Source organism: Varanus komodoensis, unplaced genomic scaffold (assembly GCF_004798865.1).
Source record: "Varanus komodoensis strain SLA01 unplaced genomic scaffold, ASM479886v1 scaffold8, whole genome shotgun sequence".
In the NCBI taxonomy this organism is placed as follows: domain Eukaryota; kingdom Metazoa; phylum Chordata; class Lepidosauria; order Squamata; family Varanidae; genus Varanus; species Varanus komodoensis.
In genome coordinates, this window is record NW_025336481.1 from 30261837 (window position 1) to 30287881 (window position 26045).

General features: G+C 37.8%; 1 protein-coding gene across 1 annotated transcript in view; it reads right to left on the reverse strand.

Annotated features, from left to right (window-relative positions):
* NAV3 (neuron navigator 3) overlaps positions 1 to 26045 on the reverse strand; it is a 263434-nt gene that overhangs the window by 160711 nt on the left and 76678 nt on the right. Inside the window, exons 4-5 of the mRNA XM_044455417.1 lie at positions 19953 to 20025; positions 14371 to 14554 (exon numbers count right to left, since the gene is read on the reverse strand). Coding sequence (XP_044311352.1) covers positions 14371 to 14554; positions 19953 to 20025 — 257 coding nt within the window. The remainder of the gene's footprint in view (positions 1 to 14370; positions 14555 to 19952; positions 20026 to 26045) is intronic.

Below are 26045 nucleotides of genomic sequence, written 5' to 3' on the forward strand. Positions count from 1 at the left end.
CCGTACTACTCATAGTGGAGAAAGTACTGCTGTAATCTAATATGTAGAAACAGTCAGAGAAGGCAAAATCAATCAACACTGCAAGAGAAAGCAACAGTATGTGTGGGAAAGACTGGCAGGGTTAGGGAAGACTAACAGTTTGGAACAGCATTCCATTTGCTGCTGTATTTGTATATCAGTTTATTACATCACATTTATTCCCTGCCTTTCTTCCTCTTGTAAGGGACCTAAGGTAGCTTACAAGGCCTTCCTCCTCTCTGTTTTATCCTCACAATAACAGCCCAGGTGGCTCCAAGGCTGAGTGGGGACTATAACCCAGATCTTTTATGTCCCAGTCCAGCACTATTAAACTCCACATTACCATAGCTTCCAACCAGATCGGCTGAAAAGGAGGAGAACAACTACAAAAGTCAGCCCTATAATTAGTGGTTTACTATAAAGCCAGTCACTTTCACATCAACAAATACTGACAATTAGTTTCTGTGTGAAAAGCTGGCATGATTCTCTTGGCTCTTACGTGAAAGCAAGAAAGACTATTTCCATGTAGAATAGAGTTAAGCAGTTTGTTTGACTCACAATGGTTGCTGAACAAAAGGGGCTTTGACAGGACTATCCAGTGGTGGGGGTGGAGAGAGAGGCTAGACAGCGTGTGATGGACTACTTGTAGCCAACTAATATCAAGACTCATTGCACAGGCAGTCATAAGGAGAGAATACAGACCTGTGATGAACACTGAAGCTGATACTGGGCTCTGTGAATTATTATTGAAGTCTGGCTTAATAAATGGAAGGGTAAAGAGCTTATTGATTAAACACAGGCTGTCGTGCAAAACAGATTTGCTAGCAATCTAGAAAGTCAAATGTGCTCCTAATTCTAAATGTAGGAATGCTACTTTTTCATCTGTAATAGCTTTTCACTTACATGGGAATCAGTATTGAAAAAACTCCCCAAACTGGTGCTTAAGAAGCTTGAAAGCATTACATCTGTCCCTTTCAATATCCAGTACTTTTAACTTTCATTTACAACTCATTTGTGATGACATTTTAAATTATACATTGTTATTAGGTAAAAGTGAGAGAATGTGGAAACAAAATGCAGTATAAAAGGAAACAAGTGAAAAGGCCTACCTAGTTTAAAGAAACCCAACAACCTCTAAAGAAAATGAGATCTACCACCACTCTAAGAAGCTCTCCTGAACAAGTGAAAGGAATGGGCACTACACAAGACAATTACTATTCTAAGTTTTCATTTATTCTTGGAATAGCTTGAGTTGCCAGGCTGTTTCGATGTCTTATTTGTTTTTGACATCAAGCAGTTGCTCATTAAGGGAGAAATTCAACTGGGGCAAGGACAGACTTAGGAGGCTTCAGGGGTTTGGGCCCTGAACCACTCCCATGATAATGAGTATTTGAATGCTACAATGCTGGGAGAAATATAATTAAGTTCAGATGTCCCAGGAATCCGTCCTATACTGACACCCCCTAGCCCAGTACATCGGTACTGGCTGCCAGCCATTCTGCAGGGTCCTGTGCAGACTCTTCATAGCTCTTTCTGAAGATGCCACAGAATGAACTTGGAACCAGCTGCTATACCCCACTGCAGTCCCTGAGTCACCTTCTCAAGCCCAGTCTTCTCTCAAAGGCAAGGCTGAACCTGCAGTGAAGGGCAGGATCCCCACTTTCTCCTAATTTTGGTGCCAGGCTAAATGCTCTGCTGAAGCCTTTACCAGCTCCAAACAGCACATGGGGGGAGGTATTGCCAACTGTTTTTCAGCAGGTCTAGTAGCGTGGATTGGGTTTAGCTGTTTAGTTGTAAACATGTGGTTTTAAATTTTGTAAGGGAACTTTAGCTATTGAGTGGCATAGAAACAAGATGAATCAATGAATTGAACAAAATTCTTAAGCAGCCCGAAATAGAAACCTTACTTATTTGTATTCATTAAATTAATTTTAAAGCACCATTCACGCTTCTGGATACCAGGGTGTTGTACAACAGGTATGATTATAGTTATATATTTAACATCCAGAAAGGTAATATCCACAAAATGCAATCATCTGACAACTGGACAAGAGAAAATAAAATGCCCAGGCAAACAAAACTTTTGTAATCAACTGCCAGAAGGACTGAATCACCTCTAAGGAGATGTTGTCTGACATTTGGGGCACCAATATGGAGAAGGCTCTCTCTGCAGGTTATTTTTTAATTATTTGAAACCCACAGACTTTAAGGTTAATTGTAATGTTCTTTTAATGGTTTTGTGCATGCTACTGTCTTTTTCCTCTATGCTCCATCCAGGATTTATTTCCTGCTTTCTATATCTGAATAGATTGACACAAACCAGTATAAGTAGCCAACTCAATTAAGAAACAAAGAATTCATTTCAGCTTATTTATCTAAAATTATTTTTAGGCCACCCTTAAGTGCAGAGCCCTCTCAAGTTAGTGTCCAAAATAAAAGCTGTAAAAAATGGATACAATAGAAATTGAATAAATACTTATTCAACAACAGGCTAATTTATTCATTCAAAATAAATGCAATACTTTCCTTGATTATCCCTGAGGCTTCAGAAATAGCCCTAATAGCTTAAGTAAACTGACAAACTTGTCTCATTAACCCTAGATTAAAAAACAGCAATAACCACCCTTGAATCTTCCATCAAAGGTTAATGAGGAAAGCCCAGCAGTCACTGCTTGATTACATACAAGAGAAGGAAAATTAGGGGTATCTTCCAGGATGCAGTGATTGTGCCTATCAGTCACTAAAGGCATATTTATATGTAAATTCAGTAGCTCACAGGTTTACGTGCATCCTACCCAGTCCAGAGGTATCACTGGAAAATGCATGTGAAGTTTCAAAACAAAATATTAAAAGGATAATTTAAAGACGTTTTTCTCAACCTGGAACCCCTCCAATGTGCTAAAATGCAGTTCCCATAATCCCCAGCCAGAATGGCCACCCTGACTGTGCATGATGGGATTTTTAGTCCAACCCATCTACATGGCACCAGGTTGGGGGAAGCCTGATTTCTATTCCAATAGAGGCCAGCTACAGTCATTAAGCCTTCAGTTAAAGATGAAGTATGAGGAAGTGGCAGGAAGAAATTAAAACATGTTCATTTGCCTGGAGTAAATGGCAAAATGAACTTCTGTGTCTTAGTCAAACATATGGAAGATACTTCTAAATATTGTACACTGATCCCAGAGCTAAAGGTGGCTGATTATGTTGTGAAAGAAACATGGTAACATTGAAACATTCTGTAGTACAGGTGATATACACAACCAAGTTGTGATACTTCTGCTTCTGCCTCTGCATTTGCCTCCACCTCTACTGGAGTGGGGCAGAGATGGGGGGGTCTCAAGTCTAGTGCTATGATGCAACTCCATGGAGTCCATCGCATGAGCATCCACAGACTTCCTCTCATGCTTAGTTTGTTCTTAGAAAGAGAGCAGGGGTGAGAAAGAGCCTGTGAATGCTTATAAAGATAGCAACCTTCTTTAGTGTCATGCACTCAAAAAAAAAAAAAAGGCTGCTGAACCTGACATGGATGATGGATGCTCCATGCAAAGTGGCTGCTCGATTCCTGGTGAGTGCTGCTCCTACACCGGCTGCAGTCATCAGGAGCTCAGACTCATATCCATGACAAATTGGGTTGGATTCCAGGGATTCCCATCCCCAATCAGATTCCTCACACATCCCTTCTGAAGCCAGTTTCTTAAGTACATTAGTGTCTATGAATTATAGAGAAGTGTTTGTGGGTTCTGTTACCGAATTTGCAAGTAAACTAGATTCCAGTGTCATGCACACTTAACATTCAGCCTAGGACACAGAAAATAGAAGTAGGTAGAAAGAGTGCTGAATTGTGCTTCATCTAAGCAAGCATTTAATTGACATTTAAAGTAAACAGTCATTTCCTCCACATGGTATGATTTTACATCTATTCTCCTTTAGGTGAACAGTTTAGTCCTTTTCAAACTTCTTGTGGTTTGTATGAAATGCCTTGAACTCTTGATATAAGATTCCAAATACTGTTTTCATGGCTTATTACAGACTACTGGCTATCAGTCTTGAGGTTATGCTATTCTACATTTCTTTCCTGCAAGACACTACAATTTCATAACCACATTCATCCTGTTATCAGGCATCTCATGCAGTTAAACTCAAAATAGCCTTTCGGGTACTCAAGATCTTTTATTTTATAGAAATATGGAAAATAAAGAGTTATAAATTCATATGCTACCCACTTTACATAGCTGAGCAAGCACATCTCTGACTTAAATGTCCCAATGTTATAGTATGTAAAAAGGAAGGAAAAGTAACTCTCAACATGGAGTGCATATAATTAAGCATTACAAACCCAGTGGCTACAGCCAAGTTCATAGGGTGAGTAACTAGCTGGGTTCAGACAACACAACCAGACATGGTGGGGGCGTGTTAGCACTGTTGGTCTGTGGTGTTGTCTGAACTCAGGATCATGGCAACTGCAGGACCCATTCTAGTCATCTAGCTTCTACATGTGGACCAATAAGGAAAAGACAGATCACATAGGCAGGGGGTAGTGCACCTTGGGATTAAATTTCAGGTATAGTGTTTGATGAGTTATGTGCAAACAGTGGGAGAACTCAGTGGTGAGAACGGGCACCATGATAAAGAAGAGACCACTTGATAGTCTGTCAGATATAACATGGTTAACAAAAAAAGTGAACCATGAGGCTAAAGAAAGCCACTGTGTAGAAACTAGCAATGATGATGGAGCTGTCAGTATTTATTACCAGCATTCATATAATATAAATAAACTTGACTTACATAGAAATACTTTCATCATTGCTAGAAATAAAATCACTTAAGTACACTATTGAAACCAGTTTCAACTACAGTCATGATGCAACTCACATTTAATACACACAAATTTAGGACATGGTCGTCTACATATCTGTTCCTCTTCCCTCAGCTGTCATCTCCAGCAGCCATTTGAGCAAGCTGAACTAGGCAGATGAGAGACAGGATCATTCCATCAGGCCTGTAAAAATCATCAATTTCCATCTCTCCTCTCCCCTTCCTTTTTCCTTCCATGCCATTCCGATGGTATGCCTGCAAGCTGGCATACCATCTGGGTCTGGTCTTGTCTAAGTAAGTGGATTTAGGAAACTTTTTTGGCTTATGAGCTGCATAAAAATAGTGGGAATACATACAAATATAAAGAAATACTCAGAGATAAACTCTGTTAACTCCAGTAGGATTTTTTCTAACATACATATACTATAGTTGCAGTCTTGGATCCCAGGAAAAGTTGATGCATTCTTCTTGCCTAGTATTGTCCTCATTGCCCGGAAACCATCAGGAGTCCTTCACAGGCAAACCCACAAAATCAGGGATTCAGTCTGAGTCCTTTCACACAAAGCAATTTCCTAGCAATGAGCTCTGGCCCCTATCCAAGTAGGACATTTTTTTTCTATAAGAAGAATAGGCACCATACTGCTTGTGGGCACCAATGTATCCCAGACACAATAAAGCTTTACATAATTATAGAAGGTGTGGAAAGATAGAATGAAAACAAATGAAATTTCAGTGAAATTGCATATGAATAAGTAAATGAGCTTCAGAAACTTTCTAAAAATGCCAAGAAAATTTATACTGAAATAGATCCATCAGCAGAGGCTACTAGGCGTGAACTCCTTATTCAAGCGATAACATAGATTACAAAGTAAACAATTAAACAAACTATGAGAGAAGCAAGTAAAACTGTTGGAACACACATCAGAAAATAATTATTCTTCAAATACTAAAAAGAAAAAAAAAGAAATTTCTGGCTTCAGGCAAGCCAGAGATTTAGACTAAAGAAACCAGCTATCTGATCCAATATGCAGCTCCTATGCTTTCTTTAATTTGGTTTTAGTTTGATCTATTACAAACAATAATATGCTATGTAATTGTACAAAGAAAATAGCCCACTGCATGTTTGAATCTAGCATTCTTTCGTTTTGGCTATTCTATTGAGTTTAAAGTCTGTAATTTCAAATGAGAAAATCAGGATATGGAAGAAAGAGAAACATCCAGGGAATGATTACTGAAGGAGCCTTTATTTCCTGAATGCTATTGTGTAATATTCACTGTAGTCCAAAATGTGCATGCAGGTCAAAAGCATGCATGAGGCTGGATCGCCCTTTTACATTTTTGCAGGCTAGTTCTGAGAGCTGAAGAGAGAAGATGCTTTCAAAACTTAGGTGAGGGTGGCTTGCTTCTCCTGCTGCAGCAAGAGCTGGGGACGGAAAAACCACTGCCCTGCCCAACCTCCCACCACTGCCCACACAGCTTGTTCCAATCGTGAACTTTTATGATTACTCTGGCCGTACTGGAATGGCAGATCGCAAGGCAGAATTGTGGCAGTTTGCTGCAAAGCACAATATATTATCAAGAATCTTCAAATGCTCTTTTTATTGCCTGACTAATTTAGATATTCAGTAGTTAATGTGACAGAACCCACAAGGACTGCTAATCCATTGAGGTTCACTATTCCCGGAGCTACCTCTGGAAAAATAGCAAAGTAAAATATTATCCATGGTATGTAGACTATAATAAGAAAAACAGCCTTAAGTACTAACCAACTAGACGTATTTGCTTTTCTAAAGTAACACACGGTGAACTTTAAGGAATTAACTAAATCCAGCTGCCTCTCAAGCTGTGACCACTGTGCCTGTACGTGATAACTTTGGTTTGTCTGCGTTTTGGAATTTTGCTGACAGCTCCCTGAAATCAGTTACTGACTAATCCATGAATGGGAAAGATCTTTCATCTACATGTGTTTCCTCTTAGTATCTGGGTGGCGGAAAGACCATCACCACAGCAAGTTTAGATATCTGCTGCAATGATGAAATAAAGGTTGCAAAACATGGGATAAAATATATGGTAATCATTGCTGCCATGCATTTCTACTGACAGGTCTAATAAAAAGCCATCAGCATTGCAACCTCCTTTGTTCTTTTCCATTGGAAAATAAGCAAAAGTGAAAGCATGACTAATCTGTAACTCTAATGGAAGAAAAGAGAATTCAATAGAAGTGTTCGATATGACGGTCCACTCCTTAGAATAATGGTGTCTTGTTGCCAAAATGCTTCTCTTTTTAAAATCTTCAAAAACTGTATGAAAATCCTTTCCTTTCATATCCATATCTTATCAGTGTCTATAAATGTATTTCATGTTACTCTGAGTCCCATGTATTATTTATTATTCACTCCCTAAGAAAACCTGAAATTTATATTGACCTGCCAACAAGATTGCCAACCTGGATGGCAAGATATCAAGGAATCAGCTCACTACTGTTACACTCTAAATTGCATTTTTTACTCTAAAGATGAAATACATCCTGTGACTCAGCTTGTTTATTTACAAATTCTTGGGCAGACAAGTGATACCTTTCATCTAAGCTAAGTAGCTATACATCATTCTTGGAAGGAACCTTTGTGTGGATTTGGGTGGGCAGCTGAGAACTAATAAGGTAAGAGCAACGAAGGATAAATATCACTGAAATGAAAACAATTTAGCTAGTCTGTGTGTGTATTCTAGTATAATTATTTTTATTATGTGGTGGGGATAAAATGTTTCTTGAAATATTGATATGTGCAGTTGATTTCTAGGATCATGTTTAAGTAAAAATCTGAACCTAGAAAAGGTTACCCTCCCAGTGCCAATCTACCCAAACACTAAGCTGAAACTTGGGTGCCAACTCTCAAGAGGCTTAGAGGGTGGTGATTGTGGTGATCCTTGTATTTGGAACAACCTCCCTGCTGCAGCCTGCCTGCCACCAAGTTTGCCTTTTTTTTCTTTTTAGTGCCAGGTTAAGACTACCCTCTTTGCAGAGGCCTTTGAAGACCTCCCTGGTTATTCAAGGGCCTGAAAAAATTAGCCAGATGCTTATCTTTTATTCTTGGCCAGGTTTTTTCATTGTCTTTTTATTTCCTTTTAATGTTTTATGCTATTTTAAATTAATTATAATTCTTCTTAATGTTTAATCTATTATATTTTATTGTTTTTGTACTGTTGGAAACCTCCCAGAGAGTTCTGGCTATGGGCAGTATAGAAATGAAACTGATTATAAGATTCAACAGGTACCTCATTTGTATTTACAAAGAGACAAGGTACTCAGACATCAGAACATCTTTTTCAAAAATTAACTATTACTTGATCATATTAGATGCACACATGCATACTCAGTTATTAGTTATTTCACATTATCTTTTCAGATGACACGCACAGCAGAAGAAAAGCAAGTGGAGAGATCATGACAGCAAAATCCACTGGAATGGGCAGTGCATTTAGACACTGTCTAAATGGCTATAGGGTTTTCCATAGACCCAGCTATGAGGGCATAAAAACAATCTTTCCTTTCCACTGGGGCTCCAAACTAGGAGCATCTTCCCTCCCCACACGGCCAGTACAAGAAAGAACCATTTTGAAAGAACTGGCTGCATCTCCAAGGTCACTCAAGCAACCTCAGTGACAGGATTAGGGGTTATTGTCGGGAGTAAGGAAGGGAAGACACAGGCACCATCGCAATATGAAGTATCCTGGCAATGCCTCAACCTGCTCTTGTTCCAAGGAATGTCACTTAGCCAACATTGGCCATCTGAGTGCTTTTCAGGGCCTCTGTGTGCCTTCCTCCAAGTTCCATAGTCCTCTAAGTTCAGAGGGTTTAACAAACCATGGGTTGCGATGAAATGCGAACCAAGTTATGGACTCTATACAGGGGTAGGGTATGCAACTAAAATTCCACCCCTTACCATGATGTGTTCATCTGTGACTGTCTAGTTAGTGTGTGTGTGTGTGTGTGTGTGTCAGTATCTGTGCCCTTTGAAAGGGATATATATATATCATTAATTTTAGTGAAAAGCAAACTATCTCTAGCCATTTTTCAGTTACAAATGAAACCTTACTTCGCAATAAACTTGCACGGAAAGTAGCTGCAGGCACTCCTTTGTGGAACACATGCCTGTTTGATTAATTTGTTTCATTGGTGGAATATATGCCTGCTTGATTAGTTTGGAGGAAAAAACACATTACCCTTTGTACTTAGCATGCAGTACATCTGCTCTTTTTCCTTACTTAATACTAAATACAAGGGACTAGCTTTAACTGTGTGTTGTTCCTGAACCCCATTATTCTGATCTGGATCCAGAATACCTGCAATTTGTATAAGGAAAAAACCCAAATTGAAATAAATGGAGGTTGCTTTTTCATGTGCAAACTGCAGGGTTAGGAGCAGGACAACATGGGTCAGGATAATAGCTGGGGCAAAGGATTATAGATGCCATGCCTCCTGCTAGTGCCTGGATTTTGCTTGGGTTTCATTCATTTCATTCCCTTGGAATGAAGGAAAAACCAGACATAACTGTGTGCCATGTCTCCAACACAATGTACAGCTTGGTTGTCAGCATCTCTTTTAAGTCACTGCGGAGAAGCATAGTAGTAGAAGAGCTCTTATCCACTGTAAGAAGCATGAAGAGGCAACGCAATCCTTAAATCTGCCAGTTTGCATCTTGTGTAAACTATCATGGTAACCCATAACATGCAAGTGATTTGAAAAAAACCCAAGTCATTTCACAGTCACTTTGAAAATGCTCTCCTACTAATCCAACCTTACTCCTGCTGTATTGCTGCACTGTGACTTTTTCCCCAAACACACTTTTAATGATAAGATCTATGACTTCCACATGCATCTGGACAAAACTAAACTTCTTTCTCACAGTACTCAGGAAAAGTTAATAATTCAGGGTACTCATGACCTGTTTGAGTTTCTCATGGGCAGCTGGTTAGCCACAGTGCGACAGAATGCTGGACTAGCTAGACCTTGGCCTGACCCAGCCTAGCTTTTCTTATATTCTAAAGCACCCTCTCTGTTTTAGCACTCAAGCTAGCATGAGCATGAGAGAAAGTTATCCTTTTGTCTAGTGAAGACATTGCCTTTGGAAAAGAGTGCAGTGTTCTCAGCAGAGAGCTTGCCATATGCTCGTCAACCTCTACAATAACCTACACTGACCAAGAGTCCAGCAAAAGGTAATTACCCTGATTAATGCTTTTACGATCTACACTCCCTCATACAGAAACATAACGACCGTGCCAGGATACATGTTCACTCTGTTTTATTGAAGCACAAGGAATGGCTCAATAGTTCCACCTCACTTCCCAGTAAATTAAGATGAATGTGAACAATGTTTTTACCATGCACCCTTCCAGTTAACATTATTAAATTAAATTCCTTTACTCGATTCAGAAAAGCAGTTGAAGCCATATAAAGAATCTTATTGATCATTTGACCTTTAGGAGAAAAATACATCTTAGACTTGGCAATGATTCTTAATTTAACCGAAATAGAATCTATTTTCAATAAGGCAAAGTTTAGTATGAATACTATATTTGTACATTCCAATACAAATTAAGACAAATTATCCATGTTACAGTGATAAAGAAACAATTTAATTAGCATCCCCTAACATGCCCACAATATAGAGTTAACATTTTGCCCTTAATGGTCGTCTTGTTCTTGGCATCACTTGAGTTTTCTCAAAGCAACAGGTTATGCATGCGTCTTTCAACTCCTGCTGTTCATTAATATATGCCATACTGGTTCTAGTGAATGCATTGTTGTCCACATCCTGGTACAGCCAAAATGCTTAATAGCAGCAACCCCAGGAACACCTGGTAGCAAAGTGGTCCAAGGGCTGACCATTCAGTTCAATATCTTCACAATAAGAGCTCTGCAGGTGAGCTCATGATGCCAGATTGAAGAGTATTTATAAGGTTTTTAAACAAACAATTAAAAATGTAAGAAAATGCATAGGCATTAATTATCCTTATGCAAAATCAGGACAACAACCATAAACCTATTTTTTCAAACTGAACATGTTTAAGGTCATAATTGCAATCTGTAATTATCTCATGGTTAATTTCAAATGGTATTTTTAATCTGTAATCTATAGAATGCGCTCCCCAGAGAGGTCTGCCTGGCTCCATCGTTATTTGTTTTTTGGCGCCAGGAGAAGACCTTTTTATTCAAATGTTATTTTAATTGTTAATATTATTTATTCATTGTATTCTATTTTGAAGTTTATTTATGGTTGTGAGCTGCCCCGAGGCTTTGGCGAATGGGGCGGCATAGAAGTCTCCTAAATAAATAAATAATAAATAAATAGCTAAGGAAAGAAGGTTACAAAATATTCAACCTGAAGTCAGTCAACAAAGAAATGCCATCACCAGCAAAGATGGAACTTGCTAAACTATTATACTTTTCAGACATTCTTGTTGTTCAGGTCTAACTAGACTGTTCCTGACTATTCTGCTGTGCCTCTGTCATGATTCATGCTTACCATTGCTTGGCACCATTGAGGTCTGAGTTATGGGGTCCTTCTATGGGTTGGGTATTTACTAGGGTTTTTGATAAGATAGGTTTCTCAGGGAGACAGGGACAGGACAGCACCTTGGAAGGATCCAAGAGGTGCTGGGTCTAGAAACCAGGTAAGTTTGAATCTATCTTATCTCTAACCTGCCACCTATGATCACTGTACCTACACCTCTCGGTTCCCAGTTATCCATGATCCTCCTTATCCTTCCATACAAAACATATGTTCTGGTGGGACATTTAGGCCAATGTCACTCAGGTCAATGGACAATTCCCTCACAATGGAATGCTGTATAGAACACATTGACCAATGAGAAATATAACTCTCCCAAGCCAATGTTCAAAGCCTGTGGGGAAGCTCCCTCTTGCAAGGGCCACAGGGGACTATGAAGTGCACCCAGCACCAGGCACCAACCAGAGGAGAAAATAAGACACCTCCCTTCTTGGGAGTGTCTCACTTACATCCCTCCTACTGTATCCAGAGCACTGCTTTTGCTGGCCCTGTTGGTGAATGTTGGTTAAAGGGAAGAAGAGATGACTTTAAGTGACTGCAGGAATGGGTAAATTTGAAATTTTAATTAAATATTTCACTACCCTCATAATGATTAATTTTTTCTTTTGATGCTAGTATTATAAGCTCCCAAAGCCATTATCCAGAACCCAACAAGCTTTGTAGCATGCCTGTATGGATCACATGTCACTAACTTTTGCATAAATAAATAATACTAGACTAGCTAAGACTACCAGAAAATAGGTGTCTAATTTCCATCACATTTCCATACTGTAATGCATTTCTGAGTGAAAGTTATGCACAAAATATGGTCCCTACATTATGATCTAGATCAAAGCAATTTTGCATTTGACTTTGTACTTCATTGGGAAGTGTGCTGAATATCGCTGACCTATGGGTTGGGTTTCAAAAGGTTATTCTCAACCACTGTGGGGGAAGTAGTAAGAAAAACTCTTTGATTTCTTGTCCATTGAAAGCACAAAGAGGAGCTGAACAAAGCAACACATACATTAGGTATGTATGTCAAGGATGTGCCGTTTTGTTGTGATCATGAATTATATTAAAATTCATTCTTTGTCAAAAGCTTGATCATCTAATTCTACATTAGTTACTAATAGGTCCAATTCATGTCAACAGAATTCTGCTTGAGCAATTCAGTTAAATAATGTGTGATCTGCACTTATTGTGGAAAGTCTGAGCTGCCTATATGTTTGTTTTTTTGTTTGTTTGTTTGTTTTGCTTTTGAATGTGCTATTTCCTTTCACTCTTATTCAATGACTTTTATAGTTAGGCAACAACCAAATAGTGCTTTCTTTTCTATATCAATCTCTGAATAATTCCACACATTGCAAAAGTTACTCACTGCCAATTTGATTATTATACTGGTCACAGGGTGAAGAAGAAAGAGAGAGCATTCTCAATTGTCAGGGCCAAACATGGCTCCCACTCCAGGAAGTGCAATCACACTCCCTGGTCTGACCTGGCTGTAAACATTCCCAAGTCATGCTTTGATCTCTGCCTGGGGAACCACTAGCTTGGTTTTGCCTGCACAGCACTGCTTTCTGCTGATGCATTCTATTCCACTTGCGGCCTAGCTCCTTTGTCCACCACCTCCATGCACCAGTTTCCATCTGTCTTGAATGAATATGACCTTCAAATAGGTCTCTCTTTGGGATTATTGTTAGCCTTACTGCTTTGACCTTGTGGCATTCTGTTCCTCAACTCCTTGCCCGGGCCCTATCCAGATTATAAACCCCACTTATACCTAGCCCAGATCTGATTTCTTGACCCAGTAGGAACCATAATTTAGCAGTCATTTACCAAACCAGAATTCTCGGTTATCATCTATCAACCTTCAACCATATTCAGTCAAATAATAGCTATATGGCTACATTTAGGTGAAAACAAAAAACAGTGTTCAGTACATCATTAAGTATTATTCAGGAAGGTATATTTGGCCATATTTTTAAAGATACTTTCTTTTCAGTGAAATCACTGGGTTCAACGAATTCGCATGGTAATATCATTGACTACTTCTTGGTTCTGCTTTCCATACCATAGTCACCTTATTTTATGTCACACGCATGTGGCAACCCAAAGCTCATAGTGGTCTTCCCTGTGCCCTACATTTCCCACATTTCTCTCTGTTTACCTCACTCACTGTGTGTCTGTTCCCCCGGGGTCAATCATGGACTTTCTTGCCACTGTTGCCTGCTGCACTCTCTCAAGTATAATATTAGCATACAAGATAGAGAGCTGGAGTGTCTTTTGCAAACCTAGCGAACTGCACACCTCCATTTCTTTCTTAATACAGTGGGTTACCCCAGCCACATCTCTCCTCTGAGCAGGGAAAGAAAAGCCTTCCTATGCAAAGAAAGAGTCACAGAGGAAGGTGAGGTTTGACACTTACCTCCCCCAAGATCCTGATAAAGTCTCTCCAACCACAGTAGGGGGTTAAATGGTGGGAGAGGGAGAGGGCCAGCCAGCCAGCCAGCCAACCAGCCTGCCCAAGTGTTTATGAAGGAAAGAATACAATCTATCTTGTAATGCTCATACAGTAAACATAAAAGCAGGTATTACTCTTCTTTCTTCTTTAGCTAATCTCACAGCTTGGTTTCCCTACAATGAGTCCCCACTCTCCTGAAATATTGCAAGAATTCTATCCAACCGTTAGTGACATTATTCCATTTCATGGCTGATTGCTGGCATAAATCAGTGACAACCAGCTATAGACTTAAGATATAGCTGGTAATATAAAGTAACTGTTTGAATAAGTGTAGTTGAAGAGTATGGTACTACGCACACTTATATGGGATTAGGGCCAATTGAATTTAAGCTTACTTCCACATGATGAATTTACATGCACTTAGGACTGTGCCTGAAGTTTTCACTTTGATGTTATTGAACATATTTCTTGAATAATGGAAGGAATTCATGTCCAGATTTTACCTAAGGAAATGGTGCAACCTACCTGGACTGCATATCTTGCTGTGTTTTGGGCTGGCCAATCTCAGTGGGAGGTGGAGAATGAGAGACGTGCTGCTGGAGCTCTACCAAGGACTGATAGTACTGTTGCTGTTGGTGTTGCTGCTGTTTATAACGAGACAAACTGAAAAAGAGCCCTAAAATGGCTTTCAAATTTCCATTCCTTATTTCTGGAAGAAAAGAAAACAGAAGTGAAAATATAAAACATGCACTTCACAAGTGTGCAAAATGGGCATTGCACATATTTTCATTTTAACAAGAGTACTGAATTTTGATATTACGTCACTCTTGAACCTGTTTGGAAACCTGAATCTATTTTTTTCCCTCTTTTGAAGCCCTCACTGGTTATAAAATAGTTTCAAAAGTATTCACCAGAAGGATTGAGTGAAATAATGTGCCAGCAAACCATATCTAATGAAAGTCTAATGCAGGAATGATTTACAACTCCCATCAGCCCAGCCAACATAGATAAAATCTGGAGGGCCATAAGTTGCCCAACCATGGCTTTATGGCTTCTGGATTATTTAGGTGGGTATGATAAAATAAAAGAGGCTTGTTATTTTCTTATCCTGTTACATTGGTCCTGTACATATTAATAGTTTTCTTGTATTCCGAATCCTGAAGAGCTCCTTAATAAAAAAGTCAATATCTGCTGGACTTACAGAGGAAGTAGGATATGTCCTCTGGTACATTCTTTTTTTCCCCTTTTTCAAAGAAATGACTTCCTATGGTACTTCCAGAAGTAGGAATCCTGGTACTACCAGTACTTCTGCTTGGACTAAAAAATGCCATACAACTCCCTGCATATAATGATGGTATTTGTAGGGCTTTGTTCTGTCTCAATATGCATAGGATTGCATCCCAGGAGTTCTGAATATTCTCTAGGTGGTCTGGGAAACAGAGCCAGACAATTCGTACATATCCCCAGTGCTCTCTTTCTCATTGTTTACATTCCAGCAGACCTGAAACCACTACACCCCAGTTTCCTCATCCTATACTGAAATTACTATTCTTAAAAGTCATGCTGCAAACTATGATTATAGAAGTAGAAGACCACCTGTATTATGGAAGATTAAAAAGAAATATTTTAAAAGGTTACAGGGACACCAGAAATGTTTTCAAGTTAAAGATGGTCCAATATTTAGTTTAACATTGATACCAACTGTACTGAAAATTTCACCATTCATAAATATTATAGAGTAGTAGAGAAAGATAAAGCTTAGTCACTGTTGATGTCTTGGATTCTTAGCTTAAACTTTCTCTCCATCTCTCCATCTGTTCATTATTGTACACCTTAGATCAGCTCAGTTCTGCCTTTCATAGCTAAGCTCTACTTCAAACCTGAAAATGCAAGATTATGCAAGTCTTAGAGGATATCCTTTTATTCATTAAGCTCTAGCTAGAACAGCACTTGTTTTTGTGTTGCCTGATAATTCCTGGGGGCAATCTAGTCCCTTCTTCTCTCTCATTTGGTTCTTCCATAATAAACGTTTGTGTCAAGATAAAAACAATACATACAATTTATGGCATGGCATAGCACAGCATAGAAGCAGAGTTGGAAGAGGCCTATAAGGCCATGAAGTTCAAGCCCATGCCCCACTTCCACATGTGGTCACTCATCTGCCTGCACTTTCCAGCTTAGCAAAGGAAATTCAACATGCAGGTCTGATGTATAGCTGTGTAGGCAGGATAAAAAGATGATTTGCAAAAGGAATTTTAGTTTGGAAAGAAATGCAAGCTGGAGCATTCCTGGTGAGACTTGCTAGCCACCAAAAGATACCAAGGAGAGAATCCAGGCCCTCATACATGTGCAGCATCTGCTCTACCACTGAGCTACATAATTACCGGAACAAAAAGGTAATTAGCTTGTTAAAGATTTAGACAATTATCTTAAATTAATGAAAAATGTCTTGATACTGACTATATGCTCCTAGGTAAACTCATAAAATAGCAAATAGACATAAAAAATGAATAGTGACAAATAAGAGCTTTTATGAACGCTACATAAATAAAAATAAATATTTCTGAATATAAAGTCTGAAAAAGTATCAGTTTCTCTTTCAAGAATGAGATCTCATACTTATATTCTTTCCAACACTGTGGATTGTCCAGAACTTAACCATCTAACACACAATTAGTTATTTATATTTCAGACTAGAATGCTCTTTTTTAATCCTGCAAAATCATTTAAGGGATGTAGAAAGCTTTGGTAATTAGATGCTATATCATTGGCTGTGATCTAGTACTTCTGTTATTTAGCTACAACAGCTATTTCCTTTATATAAACTCCTTGGGCAGTAAAGTCATATGGAAAAATATGAGCAGCAACCATCTAATTCATTCAGCACATAAGGCTGCTTTGTATCTGTTTTCTAAAACGTTTAGCCAATAAGAATTATTAAGATTATAAACTGTGCACATTATTTTATCTCATTTCATTCCATATCTTTCTATCCAACAGTTGCATCGACACATGAGAGATGCTGCTTGGGACATGTTAGATCAGATGGAAACACTGGTAACACATCAGGCATATCAGCATAATGGAAATATTTATGCAAACTTTAATCAAAAGAAGAGCAACCAATGAAACTCAGCACCACATTATTATTTGCTGCCACCACTGGAAAATTACTGCTACAGTTTCTTCTGCTTCCATTTCAGTAAACCCACTTGTCCAGCTGAGGTAGCTAGAGCTGTCCAGACATAGTATGTATCAGAAAAACAGTAGTAGTTCCAAACAGCAAATTTGAAATGGAAGAGGCTGGATTCAGGATGTAGATTTTGTCTGTCTTTTGAGGATTGGCAGGAATCATTGTTGCATTGTCTGTTCATTGACAGAACCGGATATTTCTTAGGGATATACAAGAATCTCATCACATTTCTGTTAATGTCCATTAGCACAAGTCTGCATTAGTGCAAATGCAAGTATACAGAAATTCCCTGAAAGTTGCTCACACATCCACAGGAACTGCATGACTCAATAAAAGCTGGTCTGATGGGAAATCCACAGGTTAGATCCATAGAATTCTGAATTTAAGATTCATTGAGGCTTTCCTCAACTTTCCCAGGCTGGATGTATTTTCCATCTGATCCTTCTTCCTTAACAAATATTGGTTTGGATCCAGACTTGGAGTAGACCCATTAAAATGAATGGAATTCAACTTAATCATTGCTAACTTGTCCGATTGACTATAAGCATGCCAGCGTCTGGATGAAAACCATTATGTTTTAGAATTTCAACCTGGTTCTTCAAAGCAAAACAGAATGAAGTCAATTATACTATTCTCTCCTGTTCAATATTCTCTTCACTGTCAGAAAGTAAAATGAAATACATAGAGGAGAACTGAGAAAGTAAGACATTGTGGCTTATTTTTATTTATTGTATGAGAGAGAAGAAAAAAACTTATCAGAAAAACACTTTTCAGTTATATTATGAGCAACTATATAAAAAAATCAAAAGCAGAATCTTATGCCTATTTACTCAGATTAAAATCGTTGTGTTCTTTGAATACATAGGACTCTATTTATGGCTTTTACTAAGCTTTTTGTCTGATGCAGCTTCTTCTTCTCTTAGACAGCAGAAATAAGAACACAGTATTGCATCTTTTGTGGTTTTGGAGCTTCTCCACTGTTTAAAAAAGTTACAGACTTAAACTGGATAAAATCCCAATGCATTATGTCATTCTGTAGAAGGTTGTGTCCACTGTCTAGCTTTTAAGCTTTCTTAGATTTAGTTAACATGATTAATTTCTTAAAGGGTGGTCCTCCATAACACCAGAGGATTGCCTATCCTGAGAACATGTATTATTACCATACATTTTGGGAAACACAATATCACTTCTTAGGTGATACCAATAGTAAGGCATGTCCTGTACAAAATACTTAAATTCATAGACAGAATCTGTGATTACACAAATAGCTACAATATTGTTGTGTACAGATCACTAGTGCTGTGAGCACACAGAAATCCTGTACATTTCTGACTTCAAAACCTTCCTTTGGATATGGGAAACTCTTGTGCCATAATCTCTCTATAGACACTGATGATGTGGATGCCAGGTAGAATTGAATATTTTGTGGGAAATTTGTCACAAATGTTACTTTCCAACACAATTTTGAATAAAAAGCAAAATATTTAAAGCAAAATATAAAAAGCAAAATACATTTAAAAATGTAAGTAACTATTGTACCATTTTTTATCAATTATACTATAGGGAAAATTGGGGCATTAATATTGTATATCGATGAAACTGGGGAAAAATTAGAGATATACCATTTTTCAACGTTATAAAATACTTTGCAATATATTTAATTTTTTTCTACCCCATTTTAGCCTAGTCCTTCAGAATGATTCAGCCTGGATCAGTATGTGGGCTTGGAAGATCTAAAAATTGCATATGTTCTAGAGGTTAAAAATAAATTTGAAAGGCATATAAGAAGTGTAATATACTCTTCCAGGATTGTGAAATAAATCTATATTGACTGGTGTGAGCAGGAGGAAATGATAATATTTACAAATAGTCCCTACTGAAATTAACTGTACCTTTTAGGTACATGTGATAAAACATTTTTTACTGTTTGCAGTTTTGTGTTGCTTGTTTATCTGTCAAAAATTAATTACTTGAAATGCCTCAAGAGATGGGAACTGCTAATTTTGTAGAAATGTGCCATAATTGTGACAATTGCATCATACATTTACTGTTAAAAAGACACTGTAATCCAGAACTTAGTACTTCAGCCATATCTGCTAAAAGAATAATTTCTGACCTCAGTGCATATACACAAATGGCAGCACCATATGAAAGCTAAAGTACTGAAAAATCTCAACCCCTGCCAAAGACAAGGCAGTGGGCTCAACAGCTATATAATGTTAATAGGTATTGACTATAGTGCCAGTTTAGAGTTACTTGGAAAGGTGCAATATAATGCGATATATATTATTTACAAACAACATTTTATTTATTTCATTTATACCACACCATAGACAAAGTTAACAAATGTATATTACACTCCTACCTGGAAAATAATTGTCATTTTGAATATATACTAATGTTCTGAAAACATCAGTCAATGGCTCATACAAACAGTCACAGCAAACTCAACATTCTGAATCATATGCTTGCAAATCCATTCTGTCATCTGTATATAATTTATAGTCCAGTCTGCAAACACAATACACAGCCATTCAATTAATTTTGCTAAAAGGAGCTTTACTGATGTGAGCTCTCAACTGTGCCCTGTTTCAGTGATCTGCCCTATAAGTCACACTCACTCATTTTCTAGAGATGTGTTTGTGGGAAGCATACTTGAAGCTACATATATCTTTAGCAAAAAGAGGAAATTGAGAGCATGTGCACAAGGGTAAAATGCTAATTTTAAATAAATGGGCTATTTTCTCATGAGAAATATCCATTTTCGTGTATAGTTATAATTTATACCAAGGAAGTTGAAACAAAATGATGTATTTGATCAATAACAAATACCTTTTCCAATATGGTATTTTTCAAAGAAAGTGCAATTAGTACTTTTCAGGAACCAACTCTGCTGATGGAGTGTTTTTCTTACCTTCTGCAGAAAGACCTTGGACATTTACTCCTCTGGCTGCGAGAAAGCTGAGGCAGGCATCAACATTCTCAATCTGCAAAGAGAACATAAAAGTGCAAAGCGTTTAAAGGCTATTTTACAAGACAGACTTGAATGCAGCAAATGGGTTGGAGAAAAAAGAAACGAATACTTTACATTCATCACATACTCTAGTATTTTAGAAAAGTTTAACAAGAATGATTACAGCTAATTGGCCAGCTGCTATAAAAGCTTTCATTGTCCACTTTGGTGCTTAAAAACAATTCATAAAGGATTGATCCAGAATGGCATGCTGGTAAATCAGCAACCACCTACTTACCATAATACTGGATTTTGTACACACAAATACACAATAATGAAAGCTTCCATACAGAACTGAGTACTGCGGCACGTGTCCAAAAATGTGGGTGACTGGCTGCTTCAAAGAAACTCATCAACAAAAACAGTTGACAAAAATATCAAAAGTATTTGTCTGGAATGAGGTACAATATCATAAGCAAACATTTATTAAGCTTTGTGTATGAGTTCTCCTGAATTTACATTAGAATCTGGAAACAAGAAAGGTTTGGTTAGCAATAGCTTTGGATGGCTTGGTAGGTCAGCCATTCCCAAACAGGGGTCTCTAGATGGGTTAGACCTCAAATTGCATCAACTCTAGCATAGCAATTCTGCTAGGGGAAGATGAGGGTGGTACTCAATAACATCTGGAGGCTGTCAGTTGGGGAAGGATATTCCAGGTTTTCTTGTGTTTTAAAGAGTGTGTCCTAGGCTTCTTCCTATAAGTTCAGGTTAATGTCTAAGGAATTAAATGACACCTCAGGGGGGTGCATGCTAGTGCTGTTCCAGACCCAAAGATGCACTGTTCTGACTCTTAATCCCTTCAACCCCCCTTTTATGCCTTGTACACATGAACAGGGTTAGTGTAAGCAAGAGCGTATGACCTTCTTTCAGCCTTTGCTTACCTGGCACCCTTGGAATGTGTTGGATTACAACTGCCACAGCCCAGTCAGTTTGGTGTATCCAGACTCCTGTCCCCTATTTCTTATTTATGTATTTATTTTAACCCCACTCTTCAACAAATTGCCCAGGGTGGCATACAGAAACTGTCTAATTTAAATGTTTCAGCATATGGTCCAAACAAATGTCTTTATTAAAACGTTTATTTAAGCAGGAGTGTTATGGTAGATAAATCAATAACTATCAAGATCTTAATTAGTCATTACAAGGATAGAAATGAAAAGGACTTTCAAGACATTGAAAGGCACAAAGGAAAAAACCTGTAAAAAGGCTTAAACTTGAGTATTGTAAAGTCCAGGGCTTTACTGATGCCAGAACTTTTCCCAGTTTGTGATTTGGACAGACAGACAATAGGAAGAATCGCTCTTACATAAGAAACGAAACTATATTAAAGCGGAAGATACCATCTTTGTGAGCATAGTAGAATGACACAAATTAGGGAATGAATAAAAGTAGCCTTTACAGCATGATCTCATTCAAGTGTATCTGAACCTTAAAAGTGGTGCACAAATAGCAAATGGTTTAAACTTCAGGTTGCTTCTGCAAGCAACCACCTGTACAATGGGCCTTTCCAGATTAGGACAGCCTTCCACAAGTTCTGCTTACCTGCTCTATTTCAGAATGAGCATTTCCATTTATCTGGAGTTATTTTTATAAGTCTAAAAGCCCAGTGGCATGAGCAGTCCTTCCTGCAAGTCCTGTGGGATGCTGGCCAGTAAGGGTTCTTATGATTTCATTCCCTTTTTTGTAGGAGGGGGCATTTAAACTATCTTTATATTCTTAATTGATAATTTAAATTGTTAGCATGCCACATTACGAATGATCTAATGTTGGACGCGGTATTCAACCCATGACAAACAAAAACTAATTGATATGATCAATGTTTGTGTTTGGTCACTATTATTCCTGGAAATTGCATCTTTGCATCCAATCTGTACTCTTTGCAATTGCAGACATACAAAGGGAACAGGTGGATGAGCAAAGAGTGCTGCTTGACAGACACACAGCAGTTAAAGAAATGCTTAAATAATTCAGTTATTCCTTATATTTCCACAATCTACAGGTGAGTATTTACGTGGCCAAAATGGAATTATTGGTGCTAAAGAAAGATCTCAGCAAACTGGGGTGGGAGAACGAAGAACTGAAGCAGTACAACAAATATTTAGTAAAAAATCTGATCTGAACTTATTTAACTGCTGGCTTTCATAGTTCCCAAATGTTCCTATGATGTTTTCAACTAAAAGATGTATCAAAGTATATTTTAAAATGCATATTGGAGAGAATGTCTTTTCAGTCCTGCATATTTTGAGAAGAAATGCAGTGAAAATACATATTTAAATGCAAGTGTCTATTCAGAGGTTTTTTTTAAATTACAGATTAATTTGGAAGTGTGACAGTATGGATTTATGCATGAATATATGACAGAAGAATATAGACTAGAAACAGACTGATTCGCATATCCCTAGGCAGGTATTTTAGGTTGCAAGGCACAAGTACATTTTTCTTGGTCCCAGTAAGAATGTGAACCTTATCCTGTCACTAAGACTTAATCCACTTTTATAAGATTGTTCCCAGTGAACTGTGGTCTACAGCCTCCAAGAGGGTGATGAATAGTCTCTCTCTCTCTCTCTCTCTCTCTCTCTCTCTCTCTCTCTCTCTCTCTCTCTCTCTCTCTGTGTGTGTGTGTGTGTGTGTGTGTGTTACACATACTCAGATTTAAGTCCACTTAGTTCTATGGGGCTAACTCCCAGGTAGAGGATTGTAGTCCTAATCACATGAAATGGTGTATGGACCCCAAAAGAAAACAGAATCTATGGAGATAAAAGAGAAGGTGGTTCCTAAATTATTCTCCTGCTAATCCTACCACAAAATAAACTCTGAAGAGTATATATGAACATTTTTCCACAGAGCACATAGAGAAAACTTTTCCAAATCTATAAGGAAACCTTCTTTTAACACTTGGGCTGTTTTTCTCAAGAGCTAGGAGAATATGCCAAGAGTTTAGACAGAGATGTTTTATGCAGAAAAGAAGCACACTGAATTAACAGAGTAAAAAACAAACATTTAACGATATAGTTCTTCATAGAAGAACCAAAACAACATCCAAAGGACCACTATCATCTATCAGGATAAGGGTGAAAACACCTCTCTAAAGAATGTTTTTCTAAGACCGACATGATGTAAATGAAATGATAGCTAATGCATTAAAATAAACACATTGGTCTATATTTTAATGATGCTTTTATGTAAGCTAACTTTGCTGAAGTAAATAGGCTGAATTCCAAATTATACTAGTGCCTCCAAGGTCAGAAATGCCATTTTATATGCTAAATGATATTTCCTTGAAATATCTGGGTAAGCAAAAGTTCAGTATATTTTATCAAAGTTGCACATGCACTGAGTATATTTATGTGAAGTAAAATGTGAAAAGGTATCTTGAATACTTAGGGAAATCCTTGTTATTTGCAGAATTGAGCATATAGGAGAAGGCGGCATTATGAGGAATAAACAGACATTTTCTTACCCATATGAACTATTCAAGTGTCAAGAGCTGTCTAAGGCTGCAATCCTATATGCACCTACCTGGGAGTAAGTCTCATTAAACTCAACAAAATTTATTTTTGAATAGACAGTCATAGGATTGAAGTGAAAAAGCCAAAGGGAAATTACTGTTAGAGAAAGGCTGAGTATTCAGAATGCTGGGCTCAAAAAGATAGGTACCCAGCCACTTTTGAAAAATCAAAAAATGAATTTAACCCGCTCTTGTCAGTTGCCCCTTTTCTTACCTTGGGAAAGGTGGAAAAGGTGCCAGGCAGTAGATAGTTTCAGTCAGAAATAAGACTGTACTAATGGCATCATTTACTGATAGATTTTCTGCAGGATTTATATTTCAAAGTCTTTTACATAGGCTTACACAGTTACGGCAAGCTTTTCTAGCAGCATGCAGTTGACACTGCAGAAAGAGCTGCCCAGATCTGATTGATATTTCCTTTCCAAATAATATGCAACTTATTGCAATTATAATTATTATTCTGTTCTTAGGATCTTGGTATGTCCAAAAAGAACTTGGCTTACAAGTTCTGCACATGTTGATGGTGTTATTCCATCCATATTTGTTGTATAAAGCAAAGCAGAGAAGTGGTGCAGCGTCTCAGCTAGGGGTGTGACCAGGAAATCCCCAATTCGATTCTCATCTCAGATGCAAATTCACTATTGGCACTGGGCAAAAGCTTAGTCTTTCAGCCTCAGGCCTTATTTGCAATATGATGCTACCCTGCTTTTCCAGTCTGTTGCAAGAAATCTTGAGATAATGCTTATAAGCGCCTTTGAATACTTGATATATGCCATAGAAATGCTGTTAAGATGATTCCACAAAGCTCTCAGTGATAAATTCTTGGGGTTACTTTTCACTTTCATTCCCATTTGGTTAAAAAAATACCTTTCAAGTCTTAACAGTTTTGAAGCTTTCAGTGTATATATAAACATTGTTTTAATTACCTTCTTCTTGCCTTGGCAAACCACAATTATTCTTTGAACTCAGACCTCAGCAGTCCCAAACACTTTTTATTCAAACAGATGAAAATAATTTAAATTTTGCAGTTGCACAAGTTCCAATATGCTTTAGCCACTTCCCAAAGCATCCATACTGTTCCAATCAGAATTGGAATGGGTCTCTGAAATCAATGTTTACCTAGCAAATTATGGGGTTAATGTAGTATCGGGTAGTTTTACATCCTACCAGCTTACTTAGGAACATTGCCTTTCATGTTAGGATTTAGAGAAAGCAACATAGTCAGTGTATCACTATGACAGGAAAACAAATCTTCTGTAGCAAAACTGAATTGAAACAACAACAATGCTGTCAAACAGTATATACTCCAGCCCCCATCCTGTGATCAACTAAATCATCTTGCCCATATTTTTTCATAAGTTGAAGCTGTAAGTCAATCAGTCATTCAATCAATCAATCTTTATTATGCAGTCTCAGACCCAATAGAATAATAAAAATTAAAAAAAATTCAAAACTGATTAAAAACTGTTAAATAAATTACATGTTCATGGCTTAAAAACAAGGAAGTATTATAAAACAAAGGCAAGGATCATCTTGCACATTCTTTGCACTGCAAGAAGACACTTGGCTACTAATCCTGTGTTGAACTTGTTTGTTATCATCTAGGACATATTTTAAATACCCTACCTGGGAAATCACTCATTTCAGGGTTAAGGAATCTTACACACTCATCCCTGTAAAAACTGTATATGAAAGGACTTATTCCAGAATGAAGCTGTAATTCTAAGTTTATTTAACTAAGAAGTGAGACCAGTTTGAATTCTGGGGGATTTACTTCTGAAGAAATAAGTTGAAGGCAGGGCTGTGCTTTCAGAGCCTCAATATTAATACGTAAGTGAAAACCTCTGAAACTCAGTGCAATGTGTGCAGAACAAGCATTGTGGGAAGAACAATTTATGTAACATTAAAAATGCAATCCACTACGTGTAAGCTCAGAAGTATGTTCCACTGAATTCATGGAGCCTATTTCCAGGTAATTGCATATAGGGTCAAAGCCTTAAAACTAAAAGTGCAGGGTTCACATGTAATGCAAACCCGCAGTTCAAGAACAACCCATGCTTGGCCTATACTTGGTTTGGCAATACATGCAAACCAGGTAGCTGTGTTGAACATTCAACCTGTCAATACATGTATTGTTAAATGGGTAATTAGAAAAACAGTGGAAAACTAATTGGATATATTGGCTATGTATAATTTAAATTCAGTTCTGTGAAACAAAAACTATTTTTTCCCATTTTGGTCCATTGAAATGGGTCACTTGATGCCATCTGATATATTGTCTTAATATTTTACAGAAGGAAACCCATTAAACAGGGCTTGGGGCAAGGATAATGCCCAGTGACTGCCATCTAATAGTTTTACATGAATAATTCACCTGTGTGGTAAAAACCAACCACTGGATTATTTTTAAAAAATGTCTACTTATTATCATTGATTCTGCTGTGACTAAGGGCAGCTTTCATCTCTTTCCTCTAGGACAGACTTCA